Here is a 24,356-nt window from a genome sequence, read left to right on the forward strand (position 1 = left end):
TGAAGATACAGAGCTCATGGATACCAAAGGCTACCACTAAAGTTACAGGTTACAGGCTTAAATTTCTTAAAAAAAAAAAAAAAAAAAAAAAAAAAATATATATATATATATATATATATATATATATATATATATATATCCGGGAATTGGTGGTGCATGACTTTAATCCCAGCACTCGGGAGGCAGAGGCAGATGGACCTCTGAATTTGAGGGGTCAGCCTGGTTTACAAACTGACTTCCATGACAGCCAGGGCTACACAGAGAAACCCTGTCTCAAAAGAAATAATAATAGAATAAGATGTATTTATGTATATGGGTGTTTTGTCTGCATGTCCACATAGGCACCAAAAGAGGAAATCATATCCCTCGTTTGGAGCCATGGGACTAACAGACACTTATAGACAGTTGTGAGCAATGTAGGTGCCGGGAATTGAACTCAGGAAGAGCAGCCAAATCTCTTAACTGCTGAGCCATCTCTCCAGCACCCAGGCTTAAGCATCAATGCTCTGCTCTAAGAAAAACCCCAGTAGGCTCTGTCCTACTTGGCATGCTTTAGACCCTGTGGCCTAGATCAGTGGGAGATGCTTAAGGCCAAGGTAGAACTGAGGCTAGGGCAGGCCAGGACCCAGCGATGGTTGAGTGCTAAGCTGGAGCTGTCTGGGTCTGAGGACTCACTTGGCTCAGCCTACATTTAAGTCTAGACCCCAGGCCAGGTCTGGAATCCCACTGGGTGGGATTGTATCTTGACTGTGGCCTCACTGACTCCCTTCCTTGGAGGCCAGCACTCTGTAATGTCTTTGGCCCACTTGACTTGTGCTCAGGAGGGTTAAGGTGAGGGTTTCTTTGTCCCCTGGGGATGGGGTGGAATCTGAGAGAGGTATCTAGAGCCATTAACTGACTGCAGGCAGTGGGTTGGTGGGGTTAGATTTACCTAGGTCAGACTTACAGCCCAGTTACATGGACAGGTCATAAGGTGCATGGCCATGCCTGGGAAGGAGGTAGCTTCTCTGAAGTGGTTGACGTCACATAGCCTAGAGGAGAGGAATTAGGGGAAATTGAGGAATACATGCTGTGGTGTCACATCAAACTGTAGCTCTCTCAGTGACAGGCTGGGTAGCCTTAAGCAAGTGACTTATTTTTCTGAGTATACTATCTGCAGAAGTACATGTCAGACACATCAGCTTCAAGAGGCCCCACTGGGGTTTAGAGCCCTGGTCTGCTCCCCCTCCTCCCCTTCTCTGGCTCAGCACTTGCTCTGGGCACCTTCCCAAGCACAGCATCTGGGAAACTGCCTGCTTTTGTCTCAAAGCCTGCTCCCTTGTCTTCTCCGGTCTGTCCTGCAATCTACTCTTGTCCAGCCTTGGATACCTTTCTACTTGCCTTTGCCCATCAAGACTCCTCACTGGCCATAATTGGGCCCAAAATAGTGCTTCCTCTTGCCACTTCCTGCAACCAGCTTGTGGCTTAAGGACAGAGAGAGACAGAGAGTTGGTGTTTGGCAAGCATGCAAAAGATGTGAAGGTCAGCGGGTGCACAGGGTCAAGAATTTGCCTCTGAGTACCAGCAAGCAGAGGCTAGGGCTAGAGCTGGCTTTCTGATCCTTAGGTACCCCTATGGCCTCCCAGGTTCAGTTCAGGACTAAGACTTAGCCTTAGCCACTTCCTACTCACCTACCAAGCTCCCTAGATTTCACACCAATGTGCCAAGGTTTGCTCCAAGAGACTGAGGCCAGCTAATATAGCCTTCTGCCTCCTCTGGTCCTTAGATATTTTCTGACCATGAGAAACCCTCATGACTAGTGTCTGTGCCTTATTGTCGATCCTGCCTTTCTGTGTGGTGGTCACTAAGTAAGTCCCGGCTGCAGGTTTCATGTTTCCTATGAGGTAGTCTAGCTAAATCCTGATCTTTGCCTCTAGCCCAAGGCATCTGCAGGAGCAGCTCCCTGAAGACATAGTCTTTGGCTCAGACTTGCTCCCTCCTCTGGGATCAAGCAGGAGTTAGTCTCAGAGCAGTTATAAGGAATATGAGCCCTACATGTGACTCTGGTAGCTCTGCTCACTCCAGCTACCCTGTGTGGCTACCCTAAGTCTCTCCCATGAGGTGTCAACACCTGAGTAGAGCACATGTAAATCCAGAACTGGCTCCTGATAGGTGAGTGACCTTGAGGAAGACACTGAGTTTCCTCATCAGAAACTCAAATTGTGGCAACAACCTTCTAGGACCATTAAGGATTACACAGCAAGCAGCAAAAGAAAACTGAGCTTACTGTTGCCTGGTAGGCAAGACCTACTGCTCAGGGATGTAACCCAGTGGTAGAATGCTTACCTAGCATGAGTAACGCTCTGGATTCGATTCCCAGCATTGAATAAAACCAGTTGTGGTGGCCCACACTTCAAATTCCAGCATTTTCCTCTGGTAGAGGCCAGAGGATCAGAAGTTCAAGGTCATCCTTAGCTACAGGCCCCAAGTCAAAAAGCAAAAAGACATACAGTTATGTCTTAACTAGATTCTCCAACATTTATTTCATTAACCATGAATTCAACATTTGTTGAACACTTATTGTATGGTGGGTGCCACAGCAGGCTTGGGAATGAAGCAGAGAGCAAGCTCCGCCCTTGAAGCATCCATCTAATTCTTTTACCTCCCCTCAATCTTCCTGGTCTGTACAGTGGATACTCACACTGGGTTCTTGCACCCCTACTTGCATCAAACCATGGTCCTACTTCCTCTCATCCAGAGTCACGTACTTTTAGGAAGTTCTCTATGTCTGGGAAAACCACACCTCAAGGTGTCCCAAGCCTGGGTGGCCAGGACTATAAGGGGAGCCATTGGTCATGGCTGCCACTTGGCCTTTACATACATCCACTGAGCTGTACACTGGTTTGTGTACTTTCTCATACAAGTGTTAGACATTAGTGGTTTCCTATAAAAATACTGATACCTAGGTCCTACCTAAGGCTCTCATTTAATTGACCTTCCATGGGCCTGTGCCTCCAGAGAACTATAATGAACAGCCCAAGTTGTAAAACATGTTTTAGGGGAGGCAGTCCTTCCAGGAGCCTCCCCTGGGGTGAGCCTGAGGCCTGCTAAGACCTCCCTAGTCACAGCAAATTGGCACAGGCTGAGTGCCTGACCCAAAAGGCACCTGTCCTCAGGCTAGTCCATGTTCTGGAAGGTGGTCTTCTAAATGGCAGTGCAATAGGCCAGCCTCATTCCCACCGAAGTGCTTATGTGGGGAAGATGGTGCAGACCCAGCCCTGTGTATCCAGTGCTGAAGGGGAAGACTGCTCTTGGCCTCTGTCAAGAAATCCTAGGGTAGCAGAAACAATTGAAGCACCAAGGGTGACAGTCACTGACAGAAACAACAACTGTACTAGTAGGAGGGAGGTAGGGGCCTGAGGTGGGCCTCCAATGTCTAGATCACTGGGCCCTGTGATTGTCCGCTCAGGTCTCTAGTAGTGGGCATTCTTTTGATTTTAGGCCCAGAGTCAACCTCCTTGCATTCCAAGAACTCTATGTACCAGCCAAGCATCCTGTAGGGAAAAAGAGACCATCAGATCCTTTTACTGAGAAAAGAAATAACTTGGTCTGGTCATGTGGCTGGTGAGTGGCTGTCAAGATTCCAGACAGAATCTGTTCAGTTGCAAAGTTTGTGTTCCTTCCATTTCATCTTGAATGACACATGAATACCCTCTCCTCACTAAAACAATGCTAACAAGATGTCCTGTACATACCTGAAGGGTGTGTGAGTTGTAAATTATGCTCCTACACTTTCCCTGTTTTCCTTTTTTAGGTGTGTGTGGATTGGGGCAAGGTCTTGCTTCATAGACCAAGTTGTTGGTTTTGTTTTGAGATGGAGGGTGGGTCTCACTATGTAGCACTGATTTGCTTAGAACTTGTAAGTAGACAGGCTGGCTTAAACTCACAAGAGATGCACTTGCCACTGACTCCCTAATGCTGGGCGTGTATCATCAATACCTGGTCCAAGTTAGTTTTGAATTCAAGATCTTCTTGCCTCAGCCTTCCCACATGCCAAGCATACAGTCTGTCAACTGAACTATCCTTTGAGACCAGAAACTTATTTATTAGAAATTGATTCTTTTGTGTGTGTGGAATTTTTGCTTACATGTAGGTCTGTGGCCATGTACATGCTTTTCCCTGAAGGCTAGAAGAGAGCTTCTGATCCCTTGGGACTGGAGTTAGCAGGTGGTAGTGAGCGGCATGCAAGCACTTGGGATTGAACCTAGGTCCTCTGGAACAGTAGTTATTGTTCTTAACCAATAAACTATTATTGTTCCTGTCCCAGAAACTGAATTTTTTATGGCAGTCATCTGGATTGAACTGAGCAGAGATGAGGCATGACCAAATTTCCTTTGCTGTGAGGGCCACTTCAAGTCCCAGAGGGATACCACATGTAAGTGGCTCTTTGTCCCTACAGAGTGGGCCATGTTGCTGGGCATTTGCATCTTTTGCAGTCAAGTTTAATGGCAAACCTCTTTGGGCCAGAATCAGCAGACTTGGGTTCTAGTTCTGCTCCATAGGAGCCTTAGATAGGACCTCTACTGCCCTGGCTCCTTGACCATAGCATGTCTGCTTCAGATTCCCAAGCCTAGTCCTAGAGTGACTTGGGAGCTTTTAATTGATACACTACTGGTATGTGTATGATTCAAAATTCCTTCATTCGGAGGAAACTGCAGCCCAGACAGGCGCAGGGACCTGCTCATCAAATACAGCAAGTTAGCGCCGACCTATCCCGCCAGCACTCTTCTTCATCTGCTCCCTTCAGTTAAGTGAGTCAGAGTCAGGAAGCCCTCATCCTGGGGGAGATAGACCATTATGGCCCAAGGCCAAGGGGGAGCCATCATTTGGTGTTTCTATTTATTGACTCTTTAAATTTCATCATTCGAGAAGAGTTAATACATGACTGTTTGGTAGCAAGAGAAACATCTAAGACCACAATGATCCACCCACCCCAAAGAAAAACAAAATCAAACAGAACAAATAAACCCTATCTGAAACCAGACCTTTGGAGTTGTAGCTGAAGCAAGGGGCTGAGGGTCAGGGCAGCTCCCTGCAGCCTGGAGGTGAGGGAGACGGCCCCAAAGTGGGACCTTTCCCATTTAAAAAGGCTATGTCTAGTCCCTCAACTTTGGGGGTGGGGTTCTTCCTAAAGGGGCTGCCCCTGGCAGGATGGGGTGTTTAGAGAGGGCTTCGATTCAGTGGTCAGAGAAAGGTGACCATCGTGCCAGTGCATAAGACATGGGGAGGCAGGAGCTGAGGCTAGGGCCAGCTGTGAGGAGGGAAGGCCCTTTTCTCTTACCTGAGAAAGCCCTGTCCCAGACCCACCAAGATTCCCAAATTAAGGAACTTTAGGCACCACCACCACCTTGGAAATGCTAAAGCTGGGAAGCTGCCCAGTGAGAGTTGCTGCCCCCTGGTGGTCTGTCTGGATGTCTAAGGGCACTGAGCAAACTGCTTCTGGATTTGGGTGGGTAGCCTGTCAGGGAGGGTTGGGACAGTGTCTTAGTTAGTGCCCTGAACAACATGCAGAGTGAATGTGAGTGTGTGAGTGTGTGTATTTGTGTCTGTGTATGTGATAGATGGGCATTGGTCCTTCCAGGAAAGCTTGGTTAGGGTTCCAGGGTTGGCCTCTCACGCAGGAACAGGCTTTTATCCTGTCATTTCCTCACACCATGTCCTGCCCCAGGTCACTGCATAAATAAGTGCTTTGGAAAGTATTCATCTAAAAAGTAACATAAATACTGTACACAGGAAAGGATGCTGTCCCTTAGCTTTCCCACTGCCCCAGAAAACCCTCCACATATTGCACATGGCCTCCCCAGCCCTGTGGGGTCCAGGCCCAGCTGTGTCTTTGGTAGAAGCTTCAGGGACAGAGGTCCTGGGCAGTCCTCACATCTCCACCCTGGTCCCAAATGGGAGCATCAGGGCAGTCAGAGGGTAGGAGAGGCCTCGGCCTGGCTGGCAGTGTTCCACCAGGAATGCTTCCACAAAGATGAGAGCATGTCCACATGGTATACCACGGCTTGGACATTCTGCTCAAAGTCTGCATGTGGCCTAGGAAGAGACAGGCAGGCTGAGGGCAGATGGACAGGTGAGTCCTGGGCCGCAGTGGGCAGGCTCACACCCTCCATAGGAGAAGGTGGTTTGTGCTGTCGTCTCGGCCCACAGTCTCACTACTGTTGCCACCCCCGCCGCTGAGTCGGAAGTCCTCATAGCCATCACCACCACTGATAACCAGCATTTTAGGTCTGGCTGAAGTGGGGCTTCGGTGCCTAGTGGAGTCCCGGTGGTCCAGGGATGGCAGCTTCTCAGGGCCTAAGAAACGAGGAGGATCGGTCAACCTGAGGCAACTGTAGCTTCATGCCCTATCATTTCTTGAATTCTGCATCCCAGGAGCTAATAAGACACACACTTCCTCTTAACTAGGAATTCCCATATCAGAAAAAAAGTCCACTTTCTTGGCATTCACCCTTACCTTCTGTGTGTGTGTGTGCGTGCACACATGTGCATGTATGCTTCCTGTGTATGGTGGTACATATACATATTCATTTGGATATAGCCTAGAGTTCCACCTGCCTCTGTCTCCAGAGAGCGAGACTAAAGCTTTGTGCCACCACCCTCAGCTTTCTACTCTACCTTATTTTTAAAGGAATTTCTTTTTCTTTTTTGTGATACAGGGCTTCTCTGTGTAATAGCTCTGGTTGTCTTGGAACTCATTTTGTAGACCAGGCTGGCCTCAATCTCACAGAGATCCACCTGTCTGTCTCCCAAGTGCTGGGATTAAAGGCATGAGCCACCATTGCCCGGTTGCTAAAAGAAATTTCTAAAGATTTATTTTTGTGACTATGTGTGTTCCCGTGTGTGCATACCTGACTAGGCCAGAAGAGGCCATTGGAGCCCCTGGAGCTGGAGTTACAGGTGGCTGTCAGCAGCTGATCTGAGCTTTGGGAACTGGACTTCGGTCCTCTATAAGCAGCAGTGCTCTTAACTGCTGAGCCACCTCTCTAGGCCCCCTTCTTCTCCCATTTTAGGTCAGGGTCTTTTCCTAAACTTGGGGCTCATCCATTAGACTAGACTGAGTGGCCCCTCGATCTGGTCTCTGTTTCCCCAATACTGGAATTACAGACACATGCCACTGCACTTAGCTTTTACTTTGGTGCTGGGGATTTGAACTCAAACCCTCACACTTGTCATGCAAGTCCTTTACAGACTGCAGCACGTCTCCAGCAACCCCATCCCAACTGTGCTCTTTGGTCAGGAATGACATTCATTTCCTGACCACTTTCCATCTTTATTGCTTTCTGCACATTCAAGGTCCACTTTGTTGTGACTACAGTCATGTGCTACAGAATGAAATTTGGCTCCATGAACTGAAAAATCCCCATCTCGTAGAGAAGTGGTAACCATTTTACGGGCAACATGTCACACTATTCACATGTCTGGAGTAAGGCTGGTATAAACAGACCTAGTGTACAGCCAGCCATATAAAAACACAGCACATTCACTCAGGAGCAGAACCTATGAGTGTAGTGCATATGTTACTGGTTTATTTATTTTCTTTCTGACTTCTCTGTTTCTGTTTTTGTTTGGGGGCTGATCTCAGAGCCCATGCATGCAAAACCCTTTCCTATAGCAGGAATATGCTAAGTGTTGCAGCTCTTCTGGAGTGTACACCTACCACTTACCTTAAGAACCAATTGACTGTAAATAGCAGGCCAGTATTTACTGGCAGTAGCTCTGTCCACCTTGTGTTTACTGCAGCTCTTGATTGCATCATTCTCTCTTGCCCTTGATTTAATCTTGTGTTTAATTCATCATGGCTCTAAGAGCAATAGGCTGTACCGTTTATATATACCACACAGCATAGTTGTGTAGGCTTATACCACCCAGGGTTCTGTGAGTGATCTATGATGCACACACAGCAATGCAATCATCCAAGCACACAGTTCTCAGAACATGTGCTACTGCTGTGTGATGCATAACTGCAGCCAATGCCCTTTCTGGCAACGTGGCTCTGGTCTTTTCGTGGTTCACCCAGCTCCTGACTCAGGCTTCACTGCCTCCTGATTCCCTGTCACTTCCTCTTGGGAACAAGGGTTCTTGTCCTCCAAAGCGAGAATTTGCTCATCATGACCTCTGCCAAGTATCTCATTTTCCTGCTGTTTCACTTTTTAATCCTACTTCCTGCCCTATATACCATGCTATATTTCTATTTCCTGTCCTGGACATCACTTCCCAAGTCCATTTCCTGCCTTATACCTCATTTCCAACTGCTTTACTTCCTGTTATATTAAGAGACACATGCAACAGGATATATTTCCCATGTACATATTTGCCCCTTATTAGCTTATAGCTCACTTCCTTCTCCTAGGACACTTCCCTGGACAACACCTCAACCACACCGACAAGAGAGCACAGAGTTTCATCTGGGGACTCTGTAGTCTATTTCTTATAACGGGCTTCATTTTTAGCTTTCCCACCCTCTTAGAGCCTTCCCTGGCAGACTCCTGCACAGGAGTGGAATGTGCAGACTCACCTGTATCTGGGGGAGGCAGAAGGGTTGGACAGAGAAGGTCAAAGCCATCAGGCAACTGAACTGCTGCCAGGAAGCGGACATGGCCAGTGTGCCCTTGGCCTAGGCCAGCAGGGCTGAGGGGAGCTCGTGGGCAGCTGACAGTACTTGGGGAGGTGGGCATCGTCAGCACAACCCCAGCACTGGTGCCCACCCACAGCAGCTCCTCACACACCAACAGTGCTGTGATCCTCAGACAGGCTGCCTTGTGCTGCCGGATGATGGCATCAGAGCCTGGGGAGAGAAATAACATCATCATTGGTCCTGGAGGCTGACCCTATGTGAGCCTCCCCTAGGACGGGAGTGAGAAGTCAGTACCTGCCAGCATCCTGTGCACAGGAGGGGTGACATCTACCTCCGCCAGCTGTTCAAAGGTGTCTGGATGGTAGAGACAAACGTGGGCACTCCCTTTCAAGGTCACCCACACACCCAGGCTGGAATCGACCATACAAGCCACACTTCGGCTGGAATCCTGCCCCACGTAGAATGTGTGCTACAGGGGAGGGGCAGAGATCAGGCGGTAGTTGGCAAAGCTGCCCCGGGCCCTTCTGCCTGAACCCCACCATTGCCCATCCCACACATAGCTCCCCACAAACCTCTCCAGATACCTGCCCGGATTGACAGCCGAGGCAGTCTTGGTCCTGGGTCTGGATGATCAATTTCAAAGCTTGCCCACTTAATCCTCCAGAAGTAAAAAGGGGTGCCCTTTCCCTATGAAACTTGAGTGACTAAAGCTTGTGTGGGTTTAAAACCAGTCCCTGAACAGATGGGGAAGTGTTAGCCTAGGAGGAAAAAGTCACACCCTAAGAAGGCCCATGGTCAGTCACATACCAGGTTAGTCACAGAGCTAGGGCCTGACCCCAAGTGTCAACCCAGTCAATGGAACCCAAGGAAATCTGTGGCTCCTAGCTACTGCCTAGGCTGGAAACTTATGGTTTGTATGTAAACAAAGCAGGACTAAAGGCCAAAAGTTTATATTAAGGGATGGTGACATCAGGGATCCCAATGTTGCACTGACAAGATACAAAGGAGCACAGGTGAGGAATACTAATGCATATGGGGATTTGCTGTTGACCTTATTAGCTAGAGTGGAAATGAGGATCAGAGATGGTAGGGATTGGCCTGCTAAGAGAGAGGGCTCAGGGAAAGGTCGGAACCCCTGAGCGGGATGCCTCTCTGTCCTGAAGGTCTTATCTCCCTCTCCTGTGACCCCAGCTCATCCCAAATCACCAATTCTGTTCCCCACTCTTGCTACCTCCAGCTGCAGTGTGTCAGGGCTCAGGACTAGGACCCGGTTCTGGCAGCCACACCACAGCCGTCCACCCACAGACACCATCTTGGTGATGGGGCTCCCTGGAGCACCTAGAGTCATCGATTTGAAGTTCTGAGAGTCCCAGAAACGCCCTAGAGAAGGAATGGATTAAAGAAAACATAAAATTTAGTGCAGTCCCAAATATGTCTCAGGACTCCCTGAAAAGAAACCTGAATGCTCCCATTTATTTTGTTTTTTGATTTTAGAGATAGGATTTCTCTGTGTAGCCCTGGCTGTCCTGGACTCACTCTATAGACCAGGTTGGCTACAAACTCAAAGATCCATCTGCCTCTGCCACTCCAGAGCTGGGATTAAAAGTGAGAGCCACCGCCACCTGGCAAATACTCTCATTTACAAGAGAAGATATGGGGACCCTGGGAGTTGCCTAAAGCCTCTTATATGTCTGGGCCTCTGGCCCAGAAGTTCCCATTTGTCCAGAAGAGAGCTCAGTTACCACCAAAGGGTAGAAGGGTGTGGGGGGCACATACCTGCTTCCCTTTGGTAGACTACAAGTTCTCCATTGGCCAAAGACACAAACACCTGGTTATTCAGATACCTGAGAAAAAGGAAATAATGATGCATTTCCAGAAGCTGAAGTGGGCATCCTGGGGCTAAGGGACTCACAGGTATAATGGCTCTGGTCTCAAGAGTTCACCTCTTTTTATTCTTTATTCTCAAAGTGTGTGTGTGTGTGTGTGTGTGTGTGTGTGTGTGTGTGTGTGTGTGTGTGTGTAGATCTGAGGCTGATATACCTAAGTTAACAGTGTGGAAGACGCACAGCTGGCCTCGGTGTAGGCCTCTGTTATGCATCTCCCCCAGGAAAGAGGGGCCAGCAGAGTGGGGCAGATGAACAGAGGTGGCCTATGTGCTGCCTAAGAAGACTCTGGGTGGGAAGGGCAACCTGGGGACTTACAGGATGCAGGTCACAGCGGCTGCATGCTGGAGCTTCATGCTGTTCCTGCGATCACGGATGCTGTCAGAAGACTGGTAGACGTGGACACTGTGGATTAGGGGAGCATCTGTGACAAGTGGTCAAATCTACCAGCCCCAGAAGTCATCCCTCCCCACCTTCCCTACACCAGGTACTGACACGATGTACTAGCTTCTCCTGGGTTTCAGGTATCCCCAGCTAGCAGGACCCCCCAAGGCCAGATCCACCCCTACTGCCCTCATTTCTGCTTCAGGCCACCATATGATTTGCAGAGCTATGTCCCAGAACTTTCCCTGCCCCTACCAGCCATCCTCAGTGCCCAGCCACACGGAACTCTGGTAGGCCTCAGGGTCCACGCTCAACAGGTCCTCAAGGCTTCCCCTTGTGAAGGAACCATGGCTAGAGCGGCGAAGGGCCCTTCCATCCATTGGGCTGGTGCCGCAGGGACCGCCTGGCCCAAAGGAGCCCGAAAGTGACAAGAAGCCAGGCTCCTGCTCTTCCTCAGAGCTGGTTGTCTCTGCAGTGGCCTCCTTGGAGCTTGGGGTCTCCTCATCTGAAGAGACAAAGACCTCTATCTCTGTTTCCCTCCACCAGACAGAAATCTAGTATCTCCTAGGCCTCATTGTGTTCCCCCTGACCACATCCTTCCTGCCCCTGGTCCCTGTATGTGCTAAGGCCTTTCTCTGCTCACTCTCAGTAGATGCTATAGGTCCCAGTCCTTGCCTGGCCATCTTAAGTCCAACCCCACCCGTATGGAGGGACTAGCTACCTACCTACCCAATGCCCATCTCCCTTACCAGTGTACTCCAAGGTCTCCAGGACCCCACCTGCCTGCCTGCCTGCCTTCTGAGTCCTCACTATTATAGTCCCCCTAGTGGACTGATTCCAGCCTTTGCCCCCACAGGTGTCTCCTCACCCACCACTCCCTCAGTTCCCACCCACACTCACTGCCAAAGCTAGAGGAAATCGTAGATTGGCTGGCTTGGCTCTGCAGTGTCCCAGAGGGACTGGGGGAAGATTCGTCATCAGAGTCACTGTCAAAGGGCACCAATTCTGCCTGGGAGTCACTCTTGGCAGGGCTTGGCTCCATCTCCAGGCCAGATCCCGAGATGGAAATGTGCAGGCATGGCTGAGGTCCCGGCTCAGCCAGTGTGGTGGCTTCTTCATCAGCTGTGGCCTCGACGTCTGGCTCGGGCCCGGCGGGCTCCAGGGTGGTCTCCGGGGGACTCCTCAAGGGCTCTGGTTGCTCTCTAGAGACAAAGGGGAAAGTGCCACTAGGAAGTGCCTGAGATGGCGTCCTAAGCTGACCCTGCCCACCGACAGCCCCGCCCACCCTGGTCAACCTCTGAGTGTACTGGGACAGAAGTTGGTCTCCTAGGCTCACCAGGGCCTTACCTTGGGCGAGGCTGCAGACCCGGCACTGCTCCAATACAGAGAATGCGGGCAGAGCAAACGGCAATGCAGGCCTCCACGTCTGGTTCTGCTCTCAAGCTCAGCAGGCACACCTGACCCACGTAGCCATCACTGTTGCACACCCACACCTCTGGTGCGGGCTCTGGGCAGCTGCTGAGGGTGGGGGCAGCACACGAAAACTGTGGGAGTCCCCAATGGACAGGGAAAGGGGAACGTTAGAATTGTGCCAGTATCTTGCTCTAGCACAGACCCAGCAGAACAGTGGAATGGCAGGCTTGCATACATCTCTCTATGCCACGTGCACTATGCTTGTGATACAAACAGCACACAAAACTGTATGTAACACATACATGTACCCCAAATAGGACCATGGATGTATGCACCTATTACTATATGATGCTGATACTACTGGTTAGGTTTGAAAACACATATAAATGCATGAACTAGACTTCACACCTACAGTCTATGTTCAAATGCACATGCCCATATACATATGATACACAGACAGTGTGCACATGCATATACTCAGACCCAGGGAGCAATCACAATATTTCAAACACATATGAGATGTGGTACACAAAACAAAAATTCATACACAAGCTTTTTTTGTTTGTTTGTTTTTGTTTTTGGAGACAGGGTTTCTCTGTAGCTTTGGAGCCTGTCCTGGAACTCACTCTGTAGACCAGGCTGACCTCAAAATCACAGAGATCTGTGTGCCTCTGCCTCCTGAGTGCTGGGATTAAAGTGCTGCGCCACTATTACCCCAATCCATATGTAGCTTTGAATATATAATATCTGCATGGCACACACACACACACACATACACACACACACCTGCATGCCACTTCGAGTTTTCATGATGGGGATGGCCTTCAGGAACTCAGGATCTAGACAGCTTTTACTGGATGCTGCAGTAGAGGAGACAGGGCAGAGGGAGACACCCCTGCTTAGCACCCACCTTACTCTGCCTCTGCTCCCACCCTGTTCCATTTCCTTCCTCTGTCAGAGTCTCCCAAGGGCAGGTATGCCAGAATGAGAGGTTATGGGTTGCACCCTGTTTGCTCTTGGTCTTAGTCTCCCCTTCTGTAAAGTGAGGGAATAGCCTTGGGGAGACAGGACACTGTAGTTCAGGGAGTTCTGGCTTCTGAAGACAGGACTGCCCAGAGGCTCTGAGAGGAGACACCAGCATGAACCCTGGCTCACCCAGCTTCCTCTTGGCCTCATCGAAGGCCTGTTCAAAGCCCAGGCGGGCATCAGGGTGGGGAAACTCAAAGATGAAGGAGTCGGTGCCCTCGGGCCGGGTGGTACACAGCTCCAGCTTGGTGGGCGGGAAGGAAAGCGAGTAGCACAATGCCTGCTTTTCTGACAGGTCCCGGTGCATGGCAGCAGACAGATCCCTCAGTGCATCATCCAGACTCTGTGGGAAAAGGGCCCAGTTCTCAGGTCACATGATCATCTGCCTCTTCCCTCAGACAGGGCCAGGCCTCTCTCCGGGTTAGATGTCTCCTCCCTCAGACCTGGGACCTGTCACTTCCCTTAAGTGAAAGCAAGACTATAATTTTCCCCTTCGGATAAGTGACAGGACCAACTGCTCCCTCGGGCAAATGCCAAGGCTGTCGCTCGCTCAGACAAGGTCAGGGGAAGCCCCAGCCCAACCCTGCCTTAGCTCAGGGCACAGACCTGATGGGGGAAGCCGAGGCTCTCTGAGAGCTTGCTCATTTGGCTCAGGGTGGCCAGGTCCTCATCCAGGCGGCTGATGGCTTTCTGGATATTCTCCCGATTGGTGGCTTGAGATGCCCCTGGCAGGGACAGAGGAAAGGTCAGACTTGGACAGCCACACTCCCCTCACTGTACGGCCTGTAGCTGGACATGAGATAGGTCTAGCAAATAAAGAGTTTCCAGACCAAGGTCTCGGAAACAAGGTTAGCGGGCAGCTTCCAGAAAAGTTCAAGGCCTGGGAGGAGGGGACTGGGCTTGGTTTAGGAGCACACGCACAAGATGTGGGACTCTTGGAGAACTTGCTAGAAGAGTATAGATGGCTCAGCAGGTTATGTGAGCTCCAGGAGACACTGGGGTGCAGCCCATGGGGGACTTGCCAAGTGAACAGAGCCCTGGCAGTCCAGTCTGCTGATGGAGAGACTTGACTCCCTGGGAAGGAGGTCACACGGAGCCAGCGCCCTGATTGCCTGGTCTTCTCCCACAGCTGACACTTCAAAGCCCTACAGGCCAGCTCAGAATGCCCACCTCACTGCCTGGGGTGCATGTCCACTCCAGACTAGCAAACTGTAAGAGGAGCTGTGTCTTTACTGCTAGGCTGGGCAGTAAGTATTGAAATCAAGGGACAGGAAGCTGCTCTCTCTTTGCTCTTTCCTGAATGATATAGGCTTTGCTGTCCTCTCTGCCCCTGTTTATACAGTACACACGAACAGCTCTCACAGGCCACAGAATGGTGAGGAGACCGTGGGGTTCTGAGACTGGCAAGTGAAGTCTGGAAGGGCCCTGTGGCCAGGGACCCTACAGAGACGTGGACAACCTGTTGGGGACGGACATGGGGTTGGCAGGAAGGTGGCCCCACCACGGACACAGACCCTGATACTGCTACAGAGGGTATGTACAGAGTAGGGCTGTGTACCCAACAGGCCAAGACTTAGAGTACCTGGCCACGGTCGAATGTTTGTGTCTCCCCAGAGTTTATATGTTGAAATACTGCCCCAATATTGGTGTAGGAGGTGACAAGGTCATATGGGTGGTGTCCTCATGAGTGGGATTCATGCTTTTAATCCCAGCACTCAGAAGGCAGAGGCAGGCAGATTTCTGTTAGTTCAAGGCCAGCCTGGTCTACACATTCAGTCAGCGCTACTCTCTGAACAAAACAAAATCGGGAAGAGCTCCTTTAACCCTTTCACCTAGTGAGGAATAGGCCCCTCAGCAGACACCAGACAGGCCTGTGTCTTATCTTATGCTGGAATGCTCCAGAACTGGGAGCAATAAATTCCTGCTTGGATACTACCTGGTCTTAGGTGTTTGGATTTGTTGTTGTCACATGGATCCAGACTAAAACAGTCTTCTGTGGCTTCCAAATATCACTCTCCTATTCTAAAACCAGGGTCTCTTTCATTTCTACCCTGCTTTATTCCCGGCCATGCAGTTAAATAGCCATGAGTGGGCCATTCTATCAACTGCTCTGTTTCCTACTGAGGAGAAGAGAGGGGAGGGGAGGGGAGGAGAATGGAGGGGAGGGGAGCACAGGACAGGACAGGAGAGGAGTGGAGGTGGGAGGAGAGGAGAGGAGGACTCAGCCCTCACCTGGGCCCTGTGGGACAACCTGATTCATCTGAGGCCACCTCTCAGATAGGCTTAGAGTCAGCTGTGGAGTGACAAAGCAGCAGAGGATTGACCTGTGGTGGTGAGACTGAGGTCACCACACAGCAAGATGGGACGGAAGACAGAGGGCCTCAGGGTGTCCTGCTCCTGGGAGGTTCAGTCCCAAGCCACCAGTCTCCTTAATCAATCCTTATTGGGGCTCTGCTCCTGGTGTTAAGCGGGAATGGTACCACACCAGCTAACAGTAGGTGTTCAAATGACAGCTGACTCAGTGGCTGACTACAGTTCAGGTGGGTCTTGTAGGGTCACTAGGAGGATGGTTTGCATGGATACCTGGATCTGGCTGCATGGACACTAACCTGGTCCTTCAAAAGCAACCCCTCATATGGGAAGCAAAGTGAGGCCCAAAAGCAAGAACACTGACAGACAGGCAACCAGACAGGCCAGAGCTCAAACACACTTCTTGGAGGAAGAGCCCAACATCAGAATCTCTTCCTGACAGATTCAAGTCAGCCTTACCTTTGATGATGTCTGTGTCTTCCAGTGGCAGCTTCCACAGCATCTTGTACTTGCTGGCTGTGTCGATGACACTGGCTGCTGTGTACCTGTGGGTAGCCAATGGGGTGCTCTGGCTGGGGCAGGGAGTAGAGCCCACAATAGATGAATGGCTCTCCTGCCTGCACCACCCAGCCCCACCCTGGCCACTCACAGGCTCATGGAGCTGCGCCGTAGGGAACCTGACTTCCGTTTCAGGGTGGTACAGACAATGAGGTCGGTGAACAGGAAGAGGGATCGGTCCTTCTTGCCTCCAATTGCTTTCTGTAAGGTTCAAGGTGGGATTCAGGCTGAGTGTGTACAGTGCAGAGGCCCCTAGTGCCCACATCAGCAGCAAGTTCCAGGGAGGGGGGAGAGCTCTCCCCCACTTTATGTTCAGTCAGGACTCATCGGGGGCTCCTGCTGTGGTTGGGGGAGACCTGAGGGCAGCAGGCACCAGAAGAGTAAACTCGGTGGGTGGGAGTACACAGGGAAGCAGCCAATGGGGAACTTCTTACCACTTCAGTAACCATCTCCTGCCTCAGGAACCGCCGCAGGGGGACCTGGAGCTGTGGGCGAGGGAAACAAGGGGGTCTTAAACACTAATTATGAATCCATTAACCCTGCAGTGATCTGGTTGGCCCACTGTCTAAGCCAGGTCAACTGGGACAAAGCCTGTCCTTTCTCACATCAGTGCTGCTGCCAGACCGGGGACAAAAGGTCAGACAGAGGAGGAGGACATAGAAGGGCGGGGCATCGTGGTCACAGACTCAAGTACACCGCAGACCCTGATGTGGATGTGGATGGCCACAATCTCAGTGACAGAGACAGACAGAGACAGACAGGAGTGGGATGGAGCCTGGCAGGGCGGGGCACATACATCCTCCATGCCCTCGATGTGGGCTTCGATCTCCTGCAGCACACGGGCATGCCGCTCAGCCTCCTCAGCGCTCTTCACTCCCTTGTTGATGCGTTCAGCCACCTGCTTGATGTTCCGCTGAGCATCCAACAGGAGTGGGTGATCTGGATGGTCTTCGGGTGTGTGCTTCAGAAGGTCCTGGGGTGGGAATGGGGGCCTGCTTAGCTGCCCTTGAGACATTAGACTGACTGCTGGAGCAGGGGAGACTACGGGGTAGGCATCAAGGAGGACTTTCCTTCCTTCTGGAGTCTGAAAACAGACATGCATTCCCCCCCCCCCCCCATGCTTCTATGCTTGCCCGCCTGCCCAACCAACTCCTTGTCTACCTTCACCAGAAGCTCATATCGTGGGATCCTCTGCACAGGCTTGATCATGAGGTCGGACAGCGCCTGCTTTTCCTTGTTCTCACGCATGCTTTGCTGAAACCCAAGGCGGAGTGGAGGGAGTCCCCATGTGAGGAATGACACGCCAGGAAGAGACAGGCTCCTAGCAAGTCCCTCCAGCTGAGCCCAGGAGCAGAGGCTGACACACTCACTGGCACCATAGAGCTCTTGGGATGCCCCAGGGCTAGCCTGAGGTGAGCATATCTCTATCCCTACCCCAGTCCACAATACCTCCAAGAACTTGAGAAACGCTGGTCTCGCCTCCTTAGCCACACGCACAGCATCCTTTGCATTGAGGAAGTTATCAATATAGGCCGAGTAGATGTTCACCAGGACATCTTTGGAGAACTGTGGGTGAGGAGTGAGGAGGCAGGTTAGAATGGCTTAGGTGCCCCTCACCTATTTCACCCTGTGCTAGCTTCCATCCATTTCACTTGAAATGGTCAGGCTTCACCTACTCTGTCTAAATGTGTACATGTTGCATGTATCACACACACACATGCACGCAGGCATGCACGCACGCACGCACATACCCACACATCTTTTGTGTGTGTGTGTGTGTGTGTGTGTGTGTGTGTGTAATCACATGTACATGTGCCTGGGTGTGAGCTGAGCCCAGATAGTCTATCATCAAGTCTCTAACCTCATCAAACAGCCTGGCAAAGCCTCAGACCTTCCTTGTGATGGGAATGAACAGACCTATTCTAGCTGCTGGGACTCCACCAGGAAGACTCTTCCTAGTACAGTAACACCCTCTGGGAACTGAGCCGCAGCCTGCTCTTATGGGATGCACTTGCTACCTGACTTAGGGGTTCCTTCCTGGCACAGTAAAGCCTGGCTCTGGGCAAAGTACATGCTGATGGCTAATCCTGTTGGTTGGCTGATGGTAGGTGCTAGGTCAGGAGACTTGCCTGGTGAGGATACCTGGGTTCCTGTCACAGCTGCACCACAGACAGGCTAAGATACAGATCTTAGAGTCCCTGATTCTCTAAGGTGCCATCTATCCCTGTTTCTGAACTGGGCTTCCTTTCAGCCCACAGTCAGCATCCAGGTCCAGTCAGAGGTTGAGCTTAATGACACTGAGGGTGGAGATAACAGAATTTAATCCCATCTGGTGGCATCAGTTTCCAAGCAGCAAGGAAAAACTAAGACCTGTTTAGGTTCAAGGCCACAGTCCACTCCATAATGAGCTTATTGAAACATACTCATACCCCAAAGTAGCAGGATTTTAAATTTTTATTTATTTATTTGATTTTTAGAGACAGGGTTTCTCTGTAGCTTTAAAGCCTGTTGCTCTGTAGACCAGGCTGCTCTCAGATTCACAGAGATCCATCTGTCTCTGCCTCTCAAGAGCTGGGATTAAGGTATGTGCCACCATTGTCTGGCAGAATTCTTTTTGAAAAGATTTATTTATTTACTTACTATATATATAATATATTACTGAAGGCCAGAAAAGGGTACCTGTTCTCATTATAGATGGTTGTGAGCCACTAGGTGGTTGCTGGGAATTGAACTCAGGACCTCTGGAAGAACAGCCAGTGCTTTTAACCTCTGAGCCATCTCTCTAGCCCTGGATTTATTTTATTTTATTTTTTAAGAGGGTTTCACAATGTATCCCTGATTGGCTTTAAACTTGCTATGTAGACCATTTTTTGGTTTAGTCTTAGAGAATTTTCTGGAAGGACTTTCTACAGTTTTGCTTTTATAATTAAGTGGTTTTAAGCAAACATTTGAGTTTGGTTATGATATATCAGTCATCTTCAAGAATTCACGCCAGGGCCAGATGTTGGTGGTGCACGCCTTTTAATCCCAGCACTCAGGAGGCAGAGGCAGGTAGATCTCTGAGTTTGAGGCCAGCCTGGTCTACAGAGTGAGTTCCAGGACTGTCACACAGAGAAACCTGTCTCAAAAAACAAAAAACAAAAAAAAAAAAAAAAATTTCTTGGGAACTAAAAATATGCAGCTTAAAGGTTTTTCAAATATAACTAAAGTTACATAAATAAGTGCCAATTTTAAAAAGGAACATCATGTTACATTTACAGTAGTTTAGGAGTTTAATGAATTTTTTTATTTAAACTTTGCTTTTGTGGTTCTTTTGAAATTCTGAGCCACACTGAAGGACCTTGAAAAACTCATGGGATGACTTGGCTCCTGGGGCAAGGAGTGTTCGGCAAATGAGAAGAAAGGGCCAGGGCCTCTGGTATATATACTGTGTAGAATAATGCCCTGCATGTAAAAAGTGCAGGAGGGAATAAACTATGATTATTAAACAGACAGCCAGAATGTCAATCCCATATGAACACGAGGTCTGGGTCAGCACAGCGCCAGCTACCCTGTCAAGGTGTATTGGCAAGGACACTCACCGACTGGACAAGCAGGGCCCCCACCTTCTGCTGGGCATGCCACGTCTGCACGCAGTGCCGCACCTGCTCCAGGAACTGCTCATGGTGTTCCAGAAGCTCAGGGATCTGGTCGAAGATCTCATCCACCAGAGACGGGTCACATAGCAAGGAGTTCTCTGGCTGCTTCAGTGGCTGCATGTAGCCCTAGAGGACCCACAGGGTCAGTGCATCTTCCTTCAGAGACACCACCCCATCTCACCTGCCCTGTCTTTCCACAGGGAATTACCCGGGCTCGCAGTTCAGCAGGGGGAAGATTCTGTCCCCCAAAACCGGTGCTCCTGCCTAGTTCAGGGCTTAGTCAGAGGGGAAGGAGGAACAGGGAAGGAATGCTGGATGTGTGAAAAGAGCTTGGGGGAGGAAAAAAGAAGACTGGGGAGGATGAGATGCTTTACAGGAGGCTCGCCCCCAGTAACTCCATAAAGACTAATCGAGTAATTACCACCTACCAGGCATGAGTGTCATGGTTTACACCTGGGATCTCAGTCCTCAGGAGACGAGGACAAGAGGAGCCCCAAAAGTTATGGCCAGCCTGGGCTACAGAGTGAGATCTTATCTCAAAAAATAGCTAATAGCTGGGAGGTGGTGGAGAGCATCTTTAATCTTAGCATGGGGAGGCAGAGGCAGGTGGATATCAGTGAGTTCAAGGCCAGTCTGATCTACAAAGCAAGTTCCAGGACAGCCTTACTGTTACCCAGAGAAAATCTGTCTGAAAAAGAAAAGGAAAAAAAAAAAAACTAATAAAAAGACCTCACAGAGCTTAATATCTAGTGAGATAAAACACACAAATGAAAAGAATATGGAAAACAAAACCACATTTCACCAAATCTAAGATATACTGTGGTATTTTTTAGTTACCTATAAGTGGGAAAAAAAACCTGATGCCAATTAAATTATGATATGCTACCAATTATTCAGGGAACTCTGGATTCACTGAAATGTGAAGAAGGCCTTCCATCTCAGGAAAATTGCATGTGCAACTCTAATGTTAAGTTCAAGTGACGTAGGCAGGGCACTGAAGTCAACGCTGATGTCACTGGAGGTCTGTAATGGATACTACTTTAAATGTTTGAATCTCTGGGGCAGTCTGTGACTAAAATTCCCATTTTCCACCACAACTCTGAATTCAGCTGCGTTTCCCAAGCTTGAACAGCCTGCTCCTCTGCTGGACTGCTTATAGAGAGATCGCCCTCTACTGGCCCCTTCTCTAACTGCAAGCCAAAAAAGATGAGGGCGGTTCTTGAAAAGGCATATGTGATGTTACATTTATATATACATAAAAAAACATTTATATTAAACATTTAAAAAAAATCTGGCTTGTTTTGTAAAACAAACTTGGAAAAAGTCAAGCTGAACAGTATTTTCTTGGCTGGTTGAAGAGTCTGAAAAGGTTCAGGGTGACTGAGTAGTTAGCACCTTCTTCCTTACCAGGGCTCCCTGGCCAGTGCCAGCTAGCACCTTAGCTGGACCATGATCAGAAGCAACACCATTCACTTCTGGGTCACCCTTCAGAGAGCAGGCACACAGTGGGAACAAAGGATAGCAGAAGAAATGCCTGAAAAGCGATACAACCTGCTAACACCCGCATTTCCTCAAAATGTATCAGCCCAAGGTCTGGGAGCCACAAAGCTCCACACCTGAGCTGGTAGCTGAGATGGGACGGCCACCCAGTGCAAGAAATAAATGAGCTATTACACAGTACTCCAGAAGGGAGTAAGGACTCTGGAGACAGGAGAGCAGGAGGTGCAGGGGGCCAAGGGGAGGGAAACTGCTCAGGAAAAAGCTGCTTCTTAGCTGAAAATATTGGGGCTCAAGACAGAACTGAAGGATGGGATAACACCAGGAAAGGATATGGACTTAGGGCCCGGGTTCAGATCCCACCTCCTCGCTGCTGACCTTGGTATGTGGCCCCTTTCCTCCGTTATTTTGTTTGTTTTTATCTGAACTGGCTAAGTAGTTAAGCCTGGCCCTGGACTCCTGATCCTCTTGTCTCCCATTCAAGTGCCGAGATCTCGGGCGCACACCACCACATCTGGCTCGTTTGCTTTGTTTTCTGTTCTGGAGACAGGGCCTTGCTTTGCAGCCCAGCCTAGTCCTAAACTCCCCAGTCTGCCTCTACCTCCAAAACACCAAGATGACAGACTGGTGCCATTGAGCGGCCTTAGCACTTTTATTTAAATCCTTGTCTTGCATGAATCCTACTAACCCATGTTGGGTGGCAGTGGTCCCTGAGCTAGTGCCCATCTGTTTTAGAGTCTTAATTTTCTCGTTCAAAGAAGCTCTTAATTTCTACCTCACAAGGTTTACAAAGGTTGAAGCTATTGTTCACATGTGCATGACAACACACATGCATCTTTCCTGAGGTATGCATTTGGGACACGTACTATTATGATCTTGACTCTGCAGCCAGGGCGACTGAGCACAACTGTGCACACAATTTGTTTCAGCTCACACAGCTGGCCAAGAAGTGCAGCAAAGTCATGCTCCAGAGGCCGGGAGGGATGTCTTCCATCCGTCCATACTCCCAGGCTGCAGTACCCCCCAGGCCTTGGGGTCAGGTGATAATCTCCTGCTCATCTCTACCTCTCTCAGTTTGGGGTCTTCACCTCCAGTCCTGCTCGCCTCACAGGGCCCAGCAGACTCAGATGCCAGGCCTGCCTGCTCTGTGTTCCATCGCTCCTCCTGCCAACAGGCAGGAGAGGCAACACCATCTTTTCATCTTCACCCCAAGAGAATACATGAGCAACTTCATTTTACAGGAGAAACCAAGACCTAGGGAAGTGAAGCGACTCAAATTCCTGATGCCCAGAAGGAGACGAGTGATTCAAGGCCAGGCTGTCTGACCATACACTGCGGCCAACTCTTACTAGGGGATGGCAACGGGCCCTTGCCATGGCCACTCTTCCTGTCTGACATCTTGGGAATCCCTCCTCAGGTTTTTCTGTGCCAACAGGAGACCCTAGCCCTTGCCTGGCCTCCAGCCTTTCTCCTTAGCAGCCACACCGGGCACATCTGGTCTCCTGACTGTTCCAGGTTCCTCCACTGTCCTGGTCTTTGTGTTGTGCCAGCTCTCCATGGGCTCTCTGCTGAAATCCTATGCACCTCCAGGTCGCTGCTGATACTCCAAACCCAGAGTGACCTCCCCTGAGCCCATACAAGGAAGTATGCACTCCATGCTCTTGTATCTATGGACACTTTTATAAAAACAGAGGCTACATATTTCTTTGTGGTGAAGTAGACATCAGATAAACCTTGTCACTGTAACTAGTTTCTTTCATCTGTTTTTGTAAATAGTTTCTCATGAATTCCAGGTTACCTTTGAACTATTTATTAGTCAAAGATGACTTTAGTGTTTTTGGTTTTCTTGCCTCCGCCTGCTGAGTGCTGGGGCCACAGGTGTGAGTTGCTATACCTGGTTTATGCCACGCTGGGGAATCAGACCCTGGGCTTCTTGCATGCTAGGTTCTCCCTTGAGCTACTTCCCTAGCCCCACTTTAATCAGTCTCAAGTGCACAGATTAGTGCACACCTTCATACTGTTGAGTAAATACCAACTTCATCTCCCAGCTGGAAGATCTGGGCCACTTAACACTAACTCCCCATATCCTCCTTCCCCAGCCCCAGCCTCCCCTGGACCCTGTTACCACCATTTCACTTCCTATCTCTGAAAGAAGCCTGACTGCTCCAAGCACCTTGGAATGCACAGCATCCAGTATTGGTTGTTAGGTGAGTGGCTTGTTTCACTTAGCACAGTGTCCTTGAGGTTCATCACTGTTGCAGAGTGGGTCGGAATCACTCTCGTTTTCAAGAAGAGTACTACCCATACATGTATACACATCCTTGAATTCTGTACCACTACCTGTCAACGGGTGTGACTTGTCTGGCTGGTGACTGCTACTCTCCTGAATAGCCCATGAGCTCCATGGAAAAGATTCATGTCCCTCAGGCTCATACTGAATGGTGTTCCCTGTCAGCCAAGAAAACAGTGTTTGGTCTATTGAAGGACTCCGTACAGATTTGTGGAAGTGGGAGGGGGAGACGAGAAGGAGGGCAGATTGATTCTAGATATTTCCTGGGTTCTACCTAACCCTGAGCTGTGGTGGCCTGAGTAAGCCCATCGGTAACCGTGTCTGTGAGCTCCATTTCCACACACATACCTGGGTTCCGGGCCTCTGCAGTACACACAAGCTGAGCCTCAGTTCATCATCCTGCCATAGATGCACCCACCCCTCCTCTGTCCTCCACCTCTCCCAGGCCAGGGGCCCAGGCACAGACCTGACCTCCCACCTCATGCCCAACCCCCAATCCCTGGAACACATCTGACCTGAGCAGTTCACCTCCTAGGTATCTGCCCCGCTCTGTCCCTCCTTACTGGAACTCTGCGGCCTTGGCCTGGCCCCCTCTCTTGCCATCATCTCTCTAGCAGTCACACAGACTTCCCAAAGCATGAGTTCAACCACATGCCTACCTGGTTCAAAACCCTCTGATGAATCTCCAGGAACCCCACTGCGGTCCAAATCCTCCGGGGGGTTAAGGATCCCATAGCATG

At 49.9% G+C, this 24,356-nt stretch overlaps 1 protein-coding gene across 3 annotated transcripts in view; it reads right to left on the bottom strand.

Moving 5' to 3' along the window:
* Positions 1 to 4,864: 4,864 nt before the first annotated feature.
* Arhgef17 (Rho guanine nucleotide exchange factor 17) overlaps positions 4,865 to 24,356 on the bottom strand; it is a 57,588-nt gene continuing 38,096 nt past the window's right edge. Inside the window, exons 3-21 of one of the 3 annotated variants that reach the window (XM_051192370.1) lie at positions 19,773 to 19,955; positions 17,641 to 17,757; positions 17,353 to 17,445; positions 16,988 to 17,164; positions 16,626 to 16,676; positions 16,283 to 16,392; positions 16,093 to 16,178; positions 13,930 to 14,048; positions 13,453 to 13,666; positions 13,084 to 13,157; positions 12,232 to 12,428; positions 11,785 to 12,086; positions 11,140 to 11,389; positions 10,819 to 10,905; positions 10,394 to 10,461; positions 9,849 to 9,997; positions 8,912 to 9,086; positions 8,558 to 8,827; positions 4,865 to 6,336 (exon numbers count right to left, since the gene is read on the bottom strand). In XM_051192370.1, the coding sequence (XP_051048327.1) occupies positions 6,140 to 6,336; positions 8,558 to 8,827; positions 8,912 to 9,086; positions 9,849 to 9,997; positions 10,394 to 10,461; positions 10,819 to 10,905; positions 11,140 to 11,389; positions 11,785 to 12,086; positions 12,232 to 12,428; positions 13,084 to 13,157; positions 13,453 to 13,666; positions 13,930 to 14,048; positions 16,093 to 16,178; positions 16,283 to 16,392; positions 16,626 to 16,676; positions 16,988 to 17,164; positions 17,353 to 17,445; positions 17,641 to 17,757; positions 19,773 to 19,955 (2,919 nt within the window). In that variant the 3' untranslated portion in view covers positions 4,865 to 6,139. Of the gene's footprint in view, positions 6,337 to 8,557; positions 8,828 to 8,911; positions 9,087 to 9,201; positions 9,376 to 9,848; positions 9,998 to 10,393; positions 10,462 to 10,818; positions 10,906 to 11,139; positions 11,390 to 11,784; positions 12,087 to 12,231; positions 12,429 to 13,083; positions 13,158 to 13,452; positions 13,667 to 13,929; positions 14,049 to 16,092; positions 16,206 to 16,282; positions 16,393 to 16,625; positions 16,677 to 16,987; positions 17,165 to 17,352; positions 17,446 to 17,640; positions 17,758 to 19,772; positions 19,956 to 24,356 lie in introns of those variants that run through there. The other 2 variants (XM_051192369.1, XR_007835013.1) reach the window with 2 other exon arrangements.

This window comes from Phodopus roborovskii, unplaced genomic scaffold, assembly GCF_943737965.1.
Source record: "Phodopus roborovskii unplaced genomic scaffold, PHOROB, whole genome shotgun sequence".
NCBI classification, from domain to species: Eukaryota; Metazoa; Chordata; class Mammalia; order Rodentia; family Cricetidae; genus Phodopus; species Phodopus roborovskii.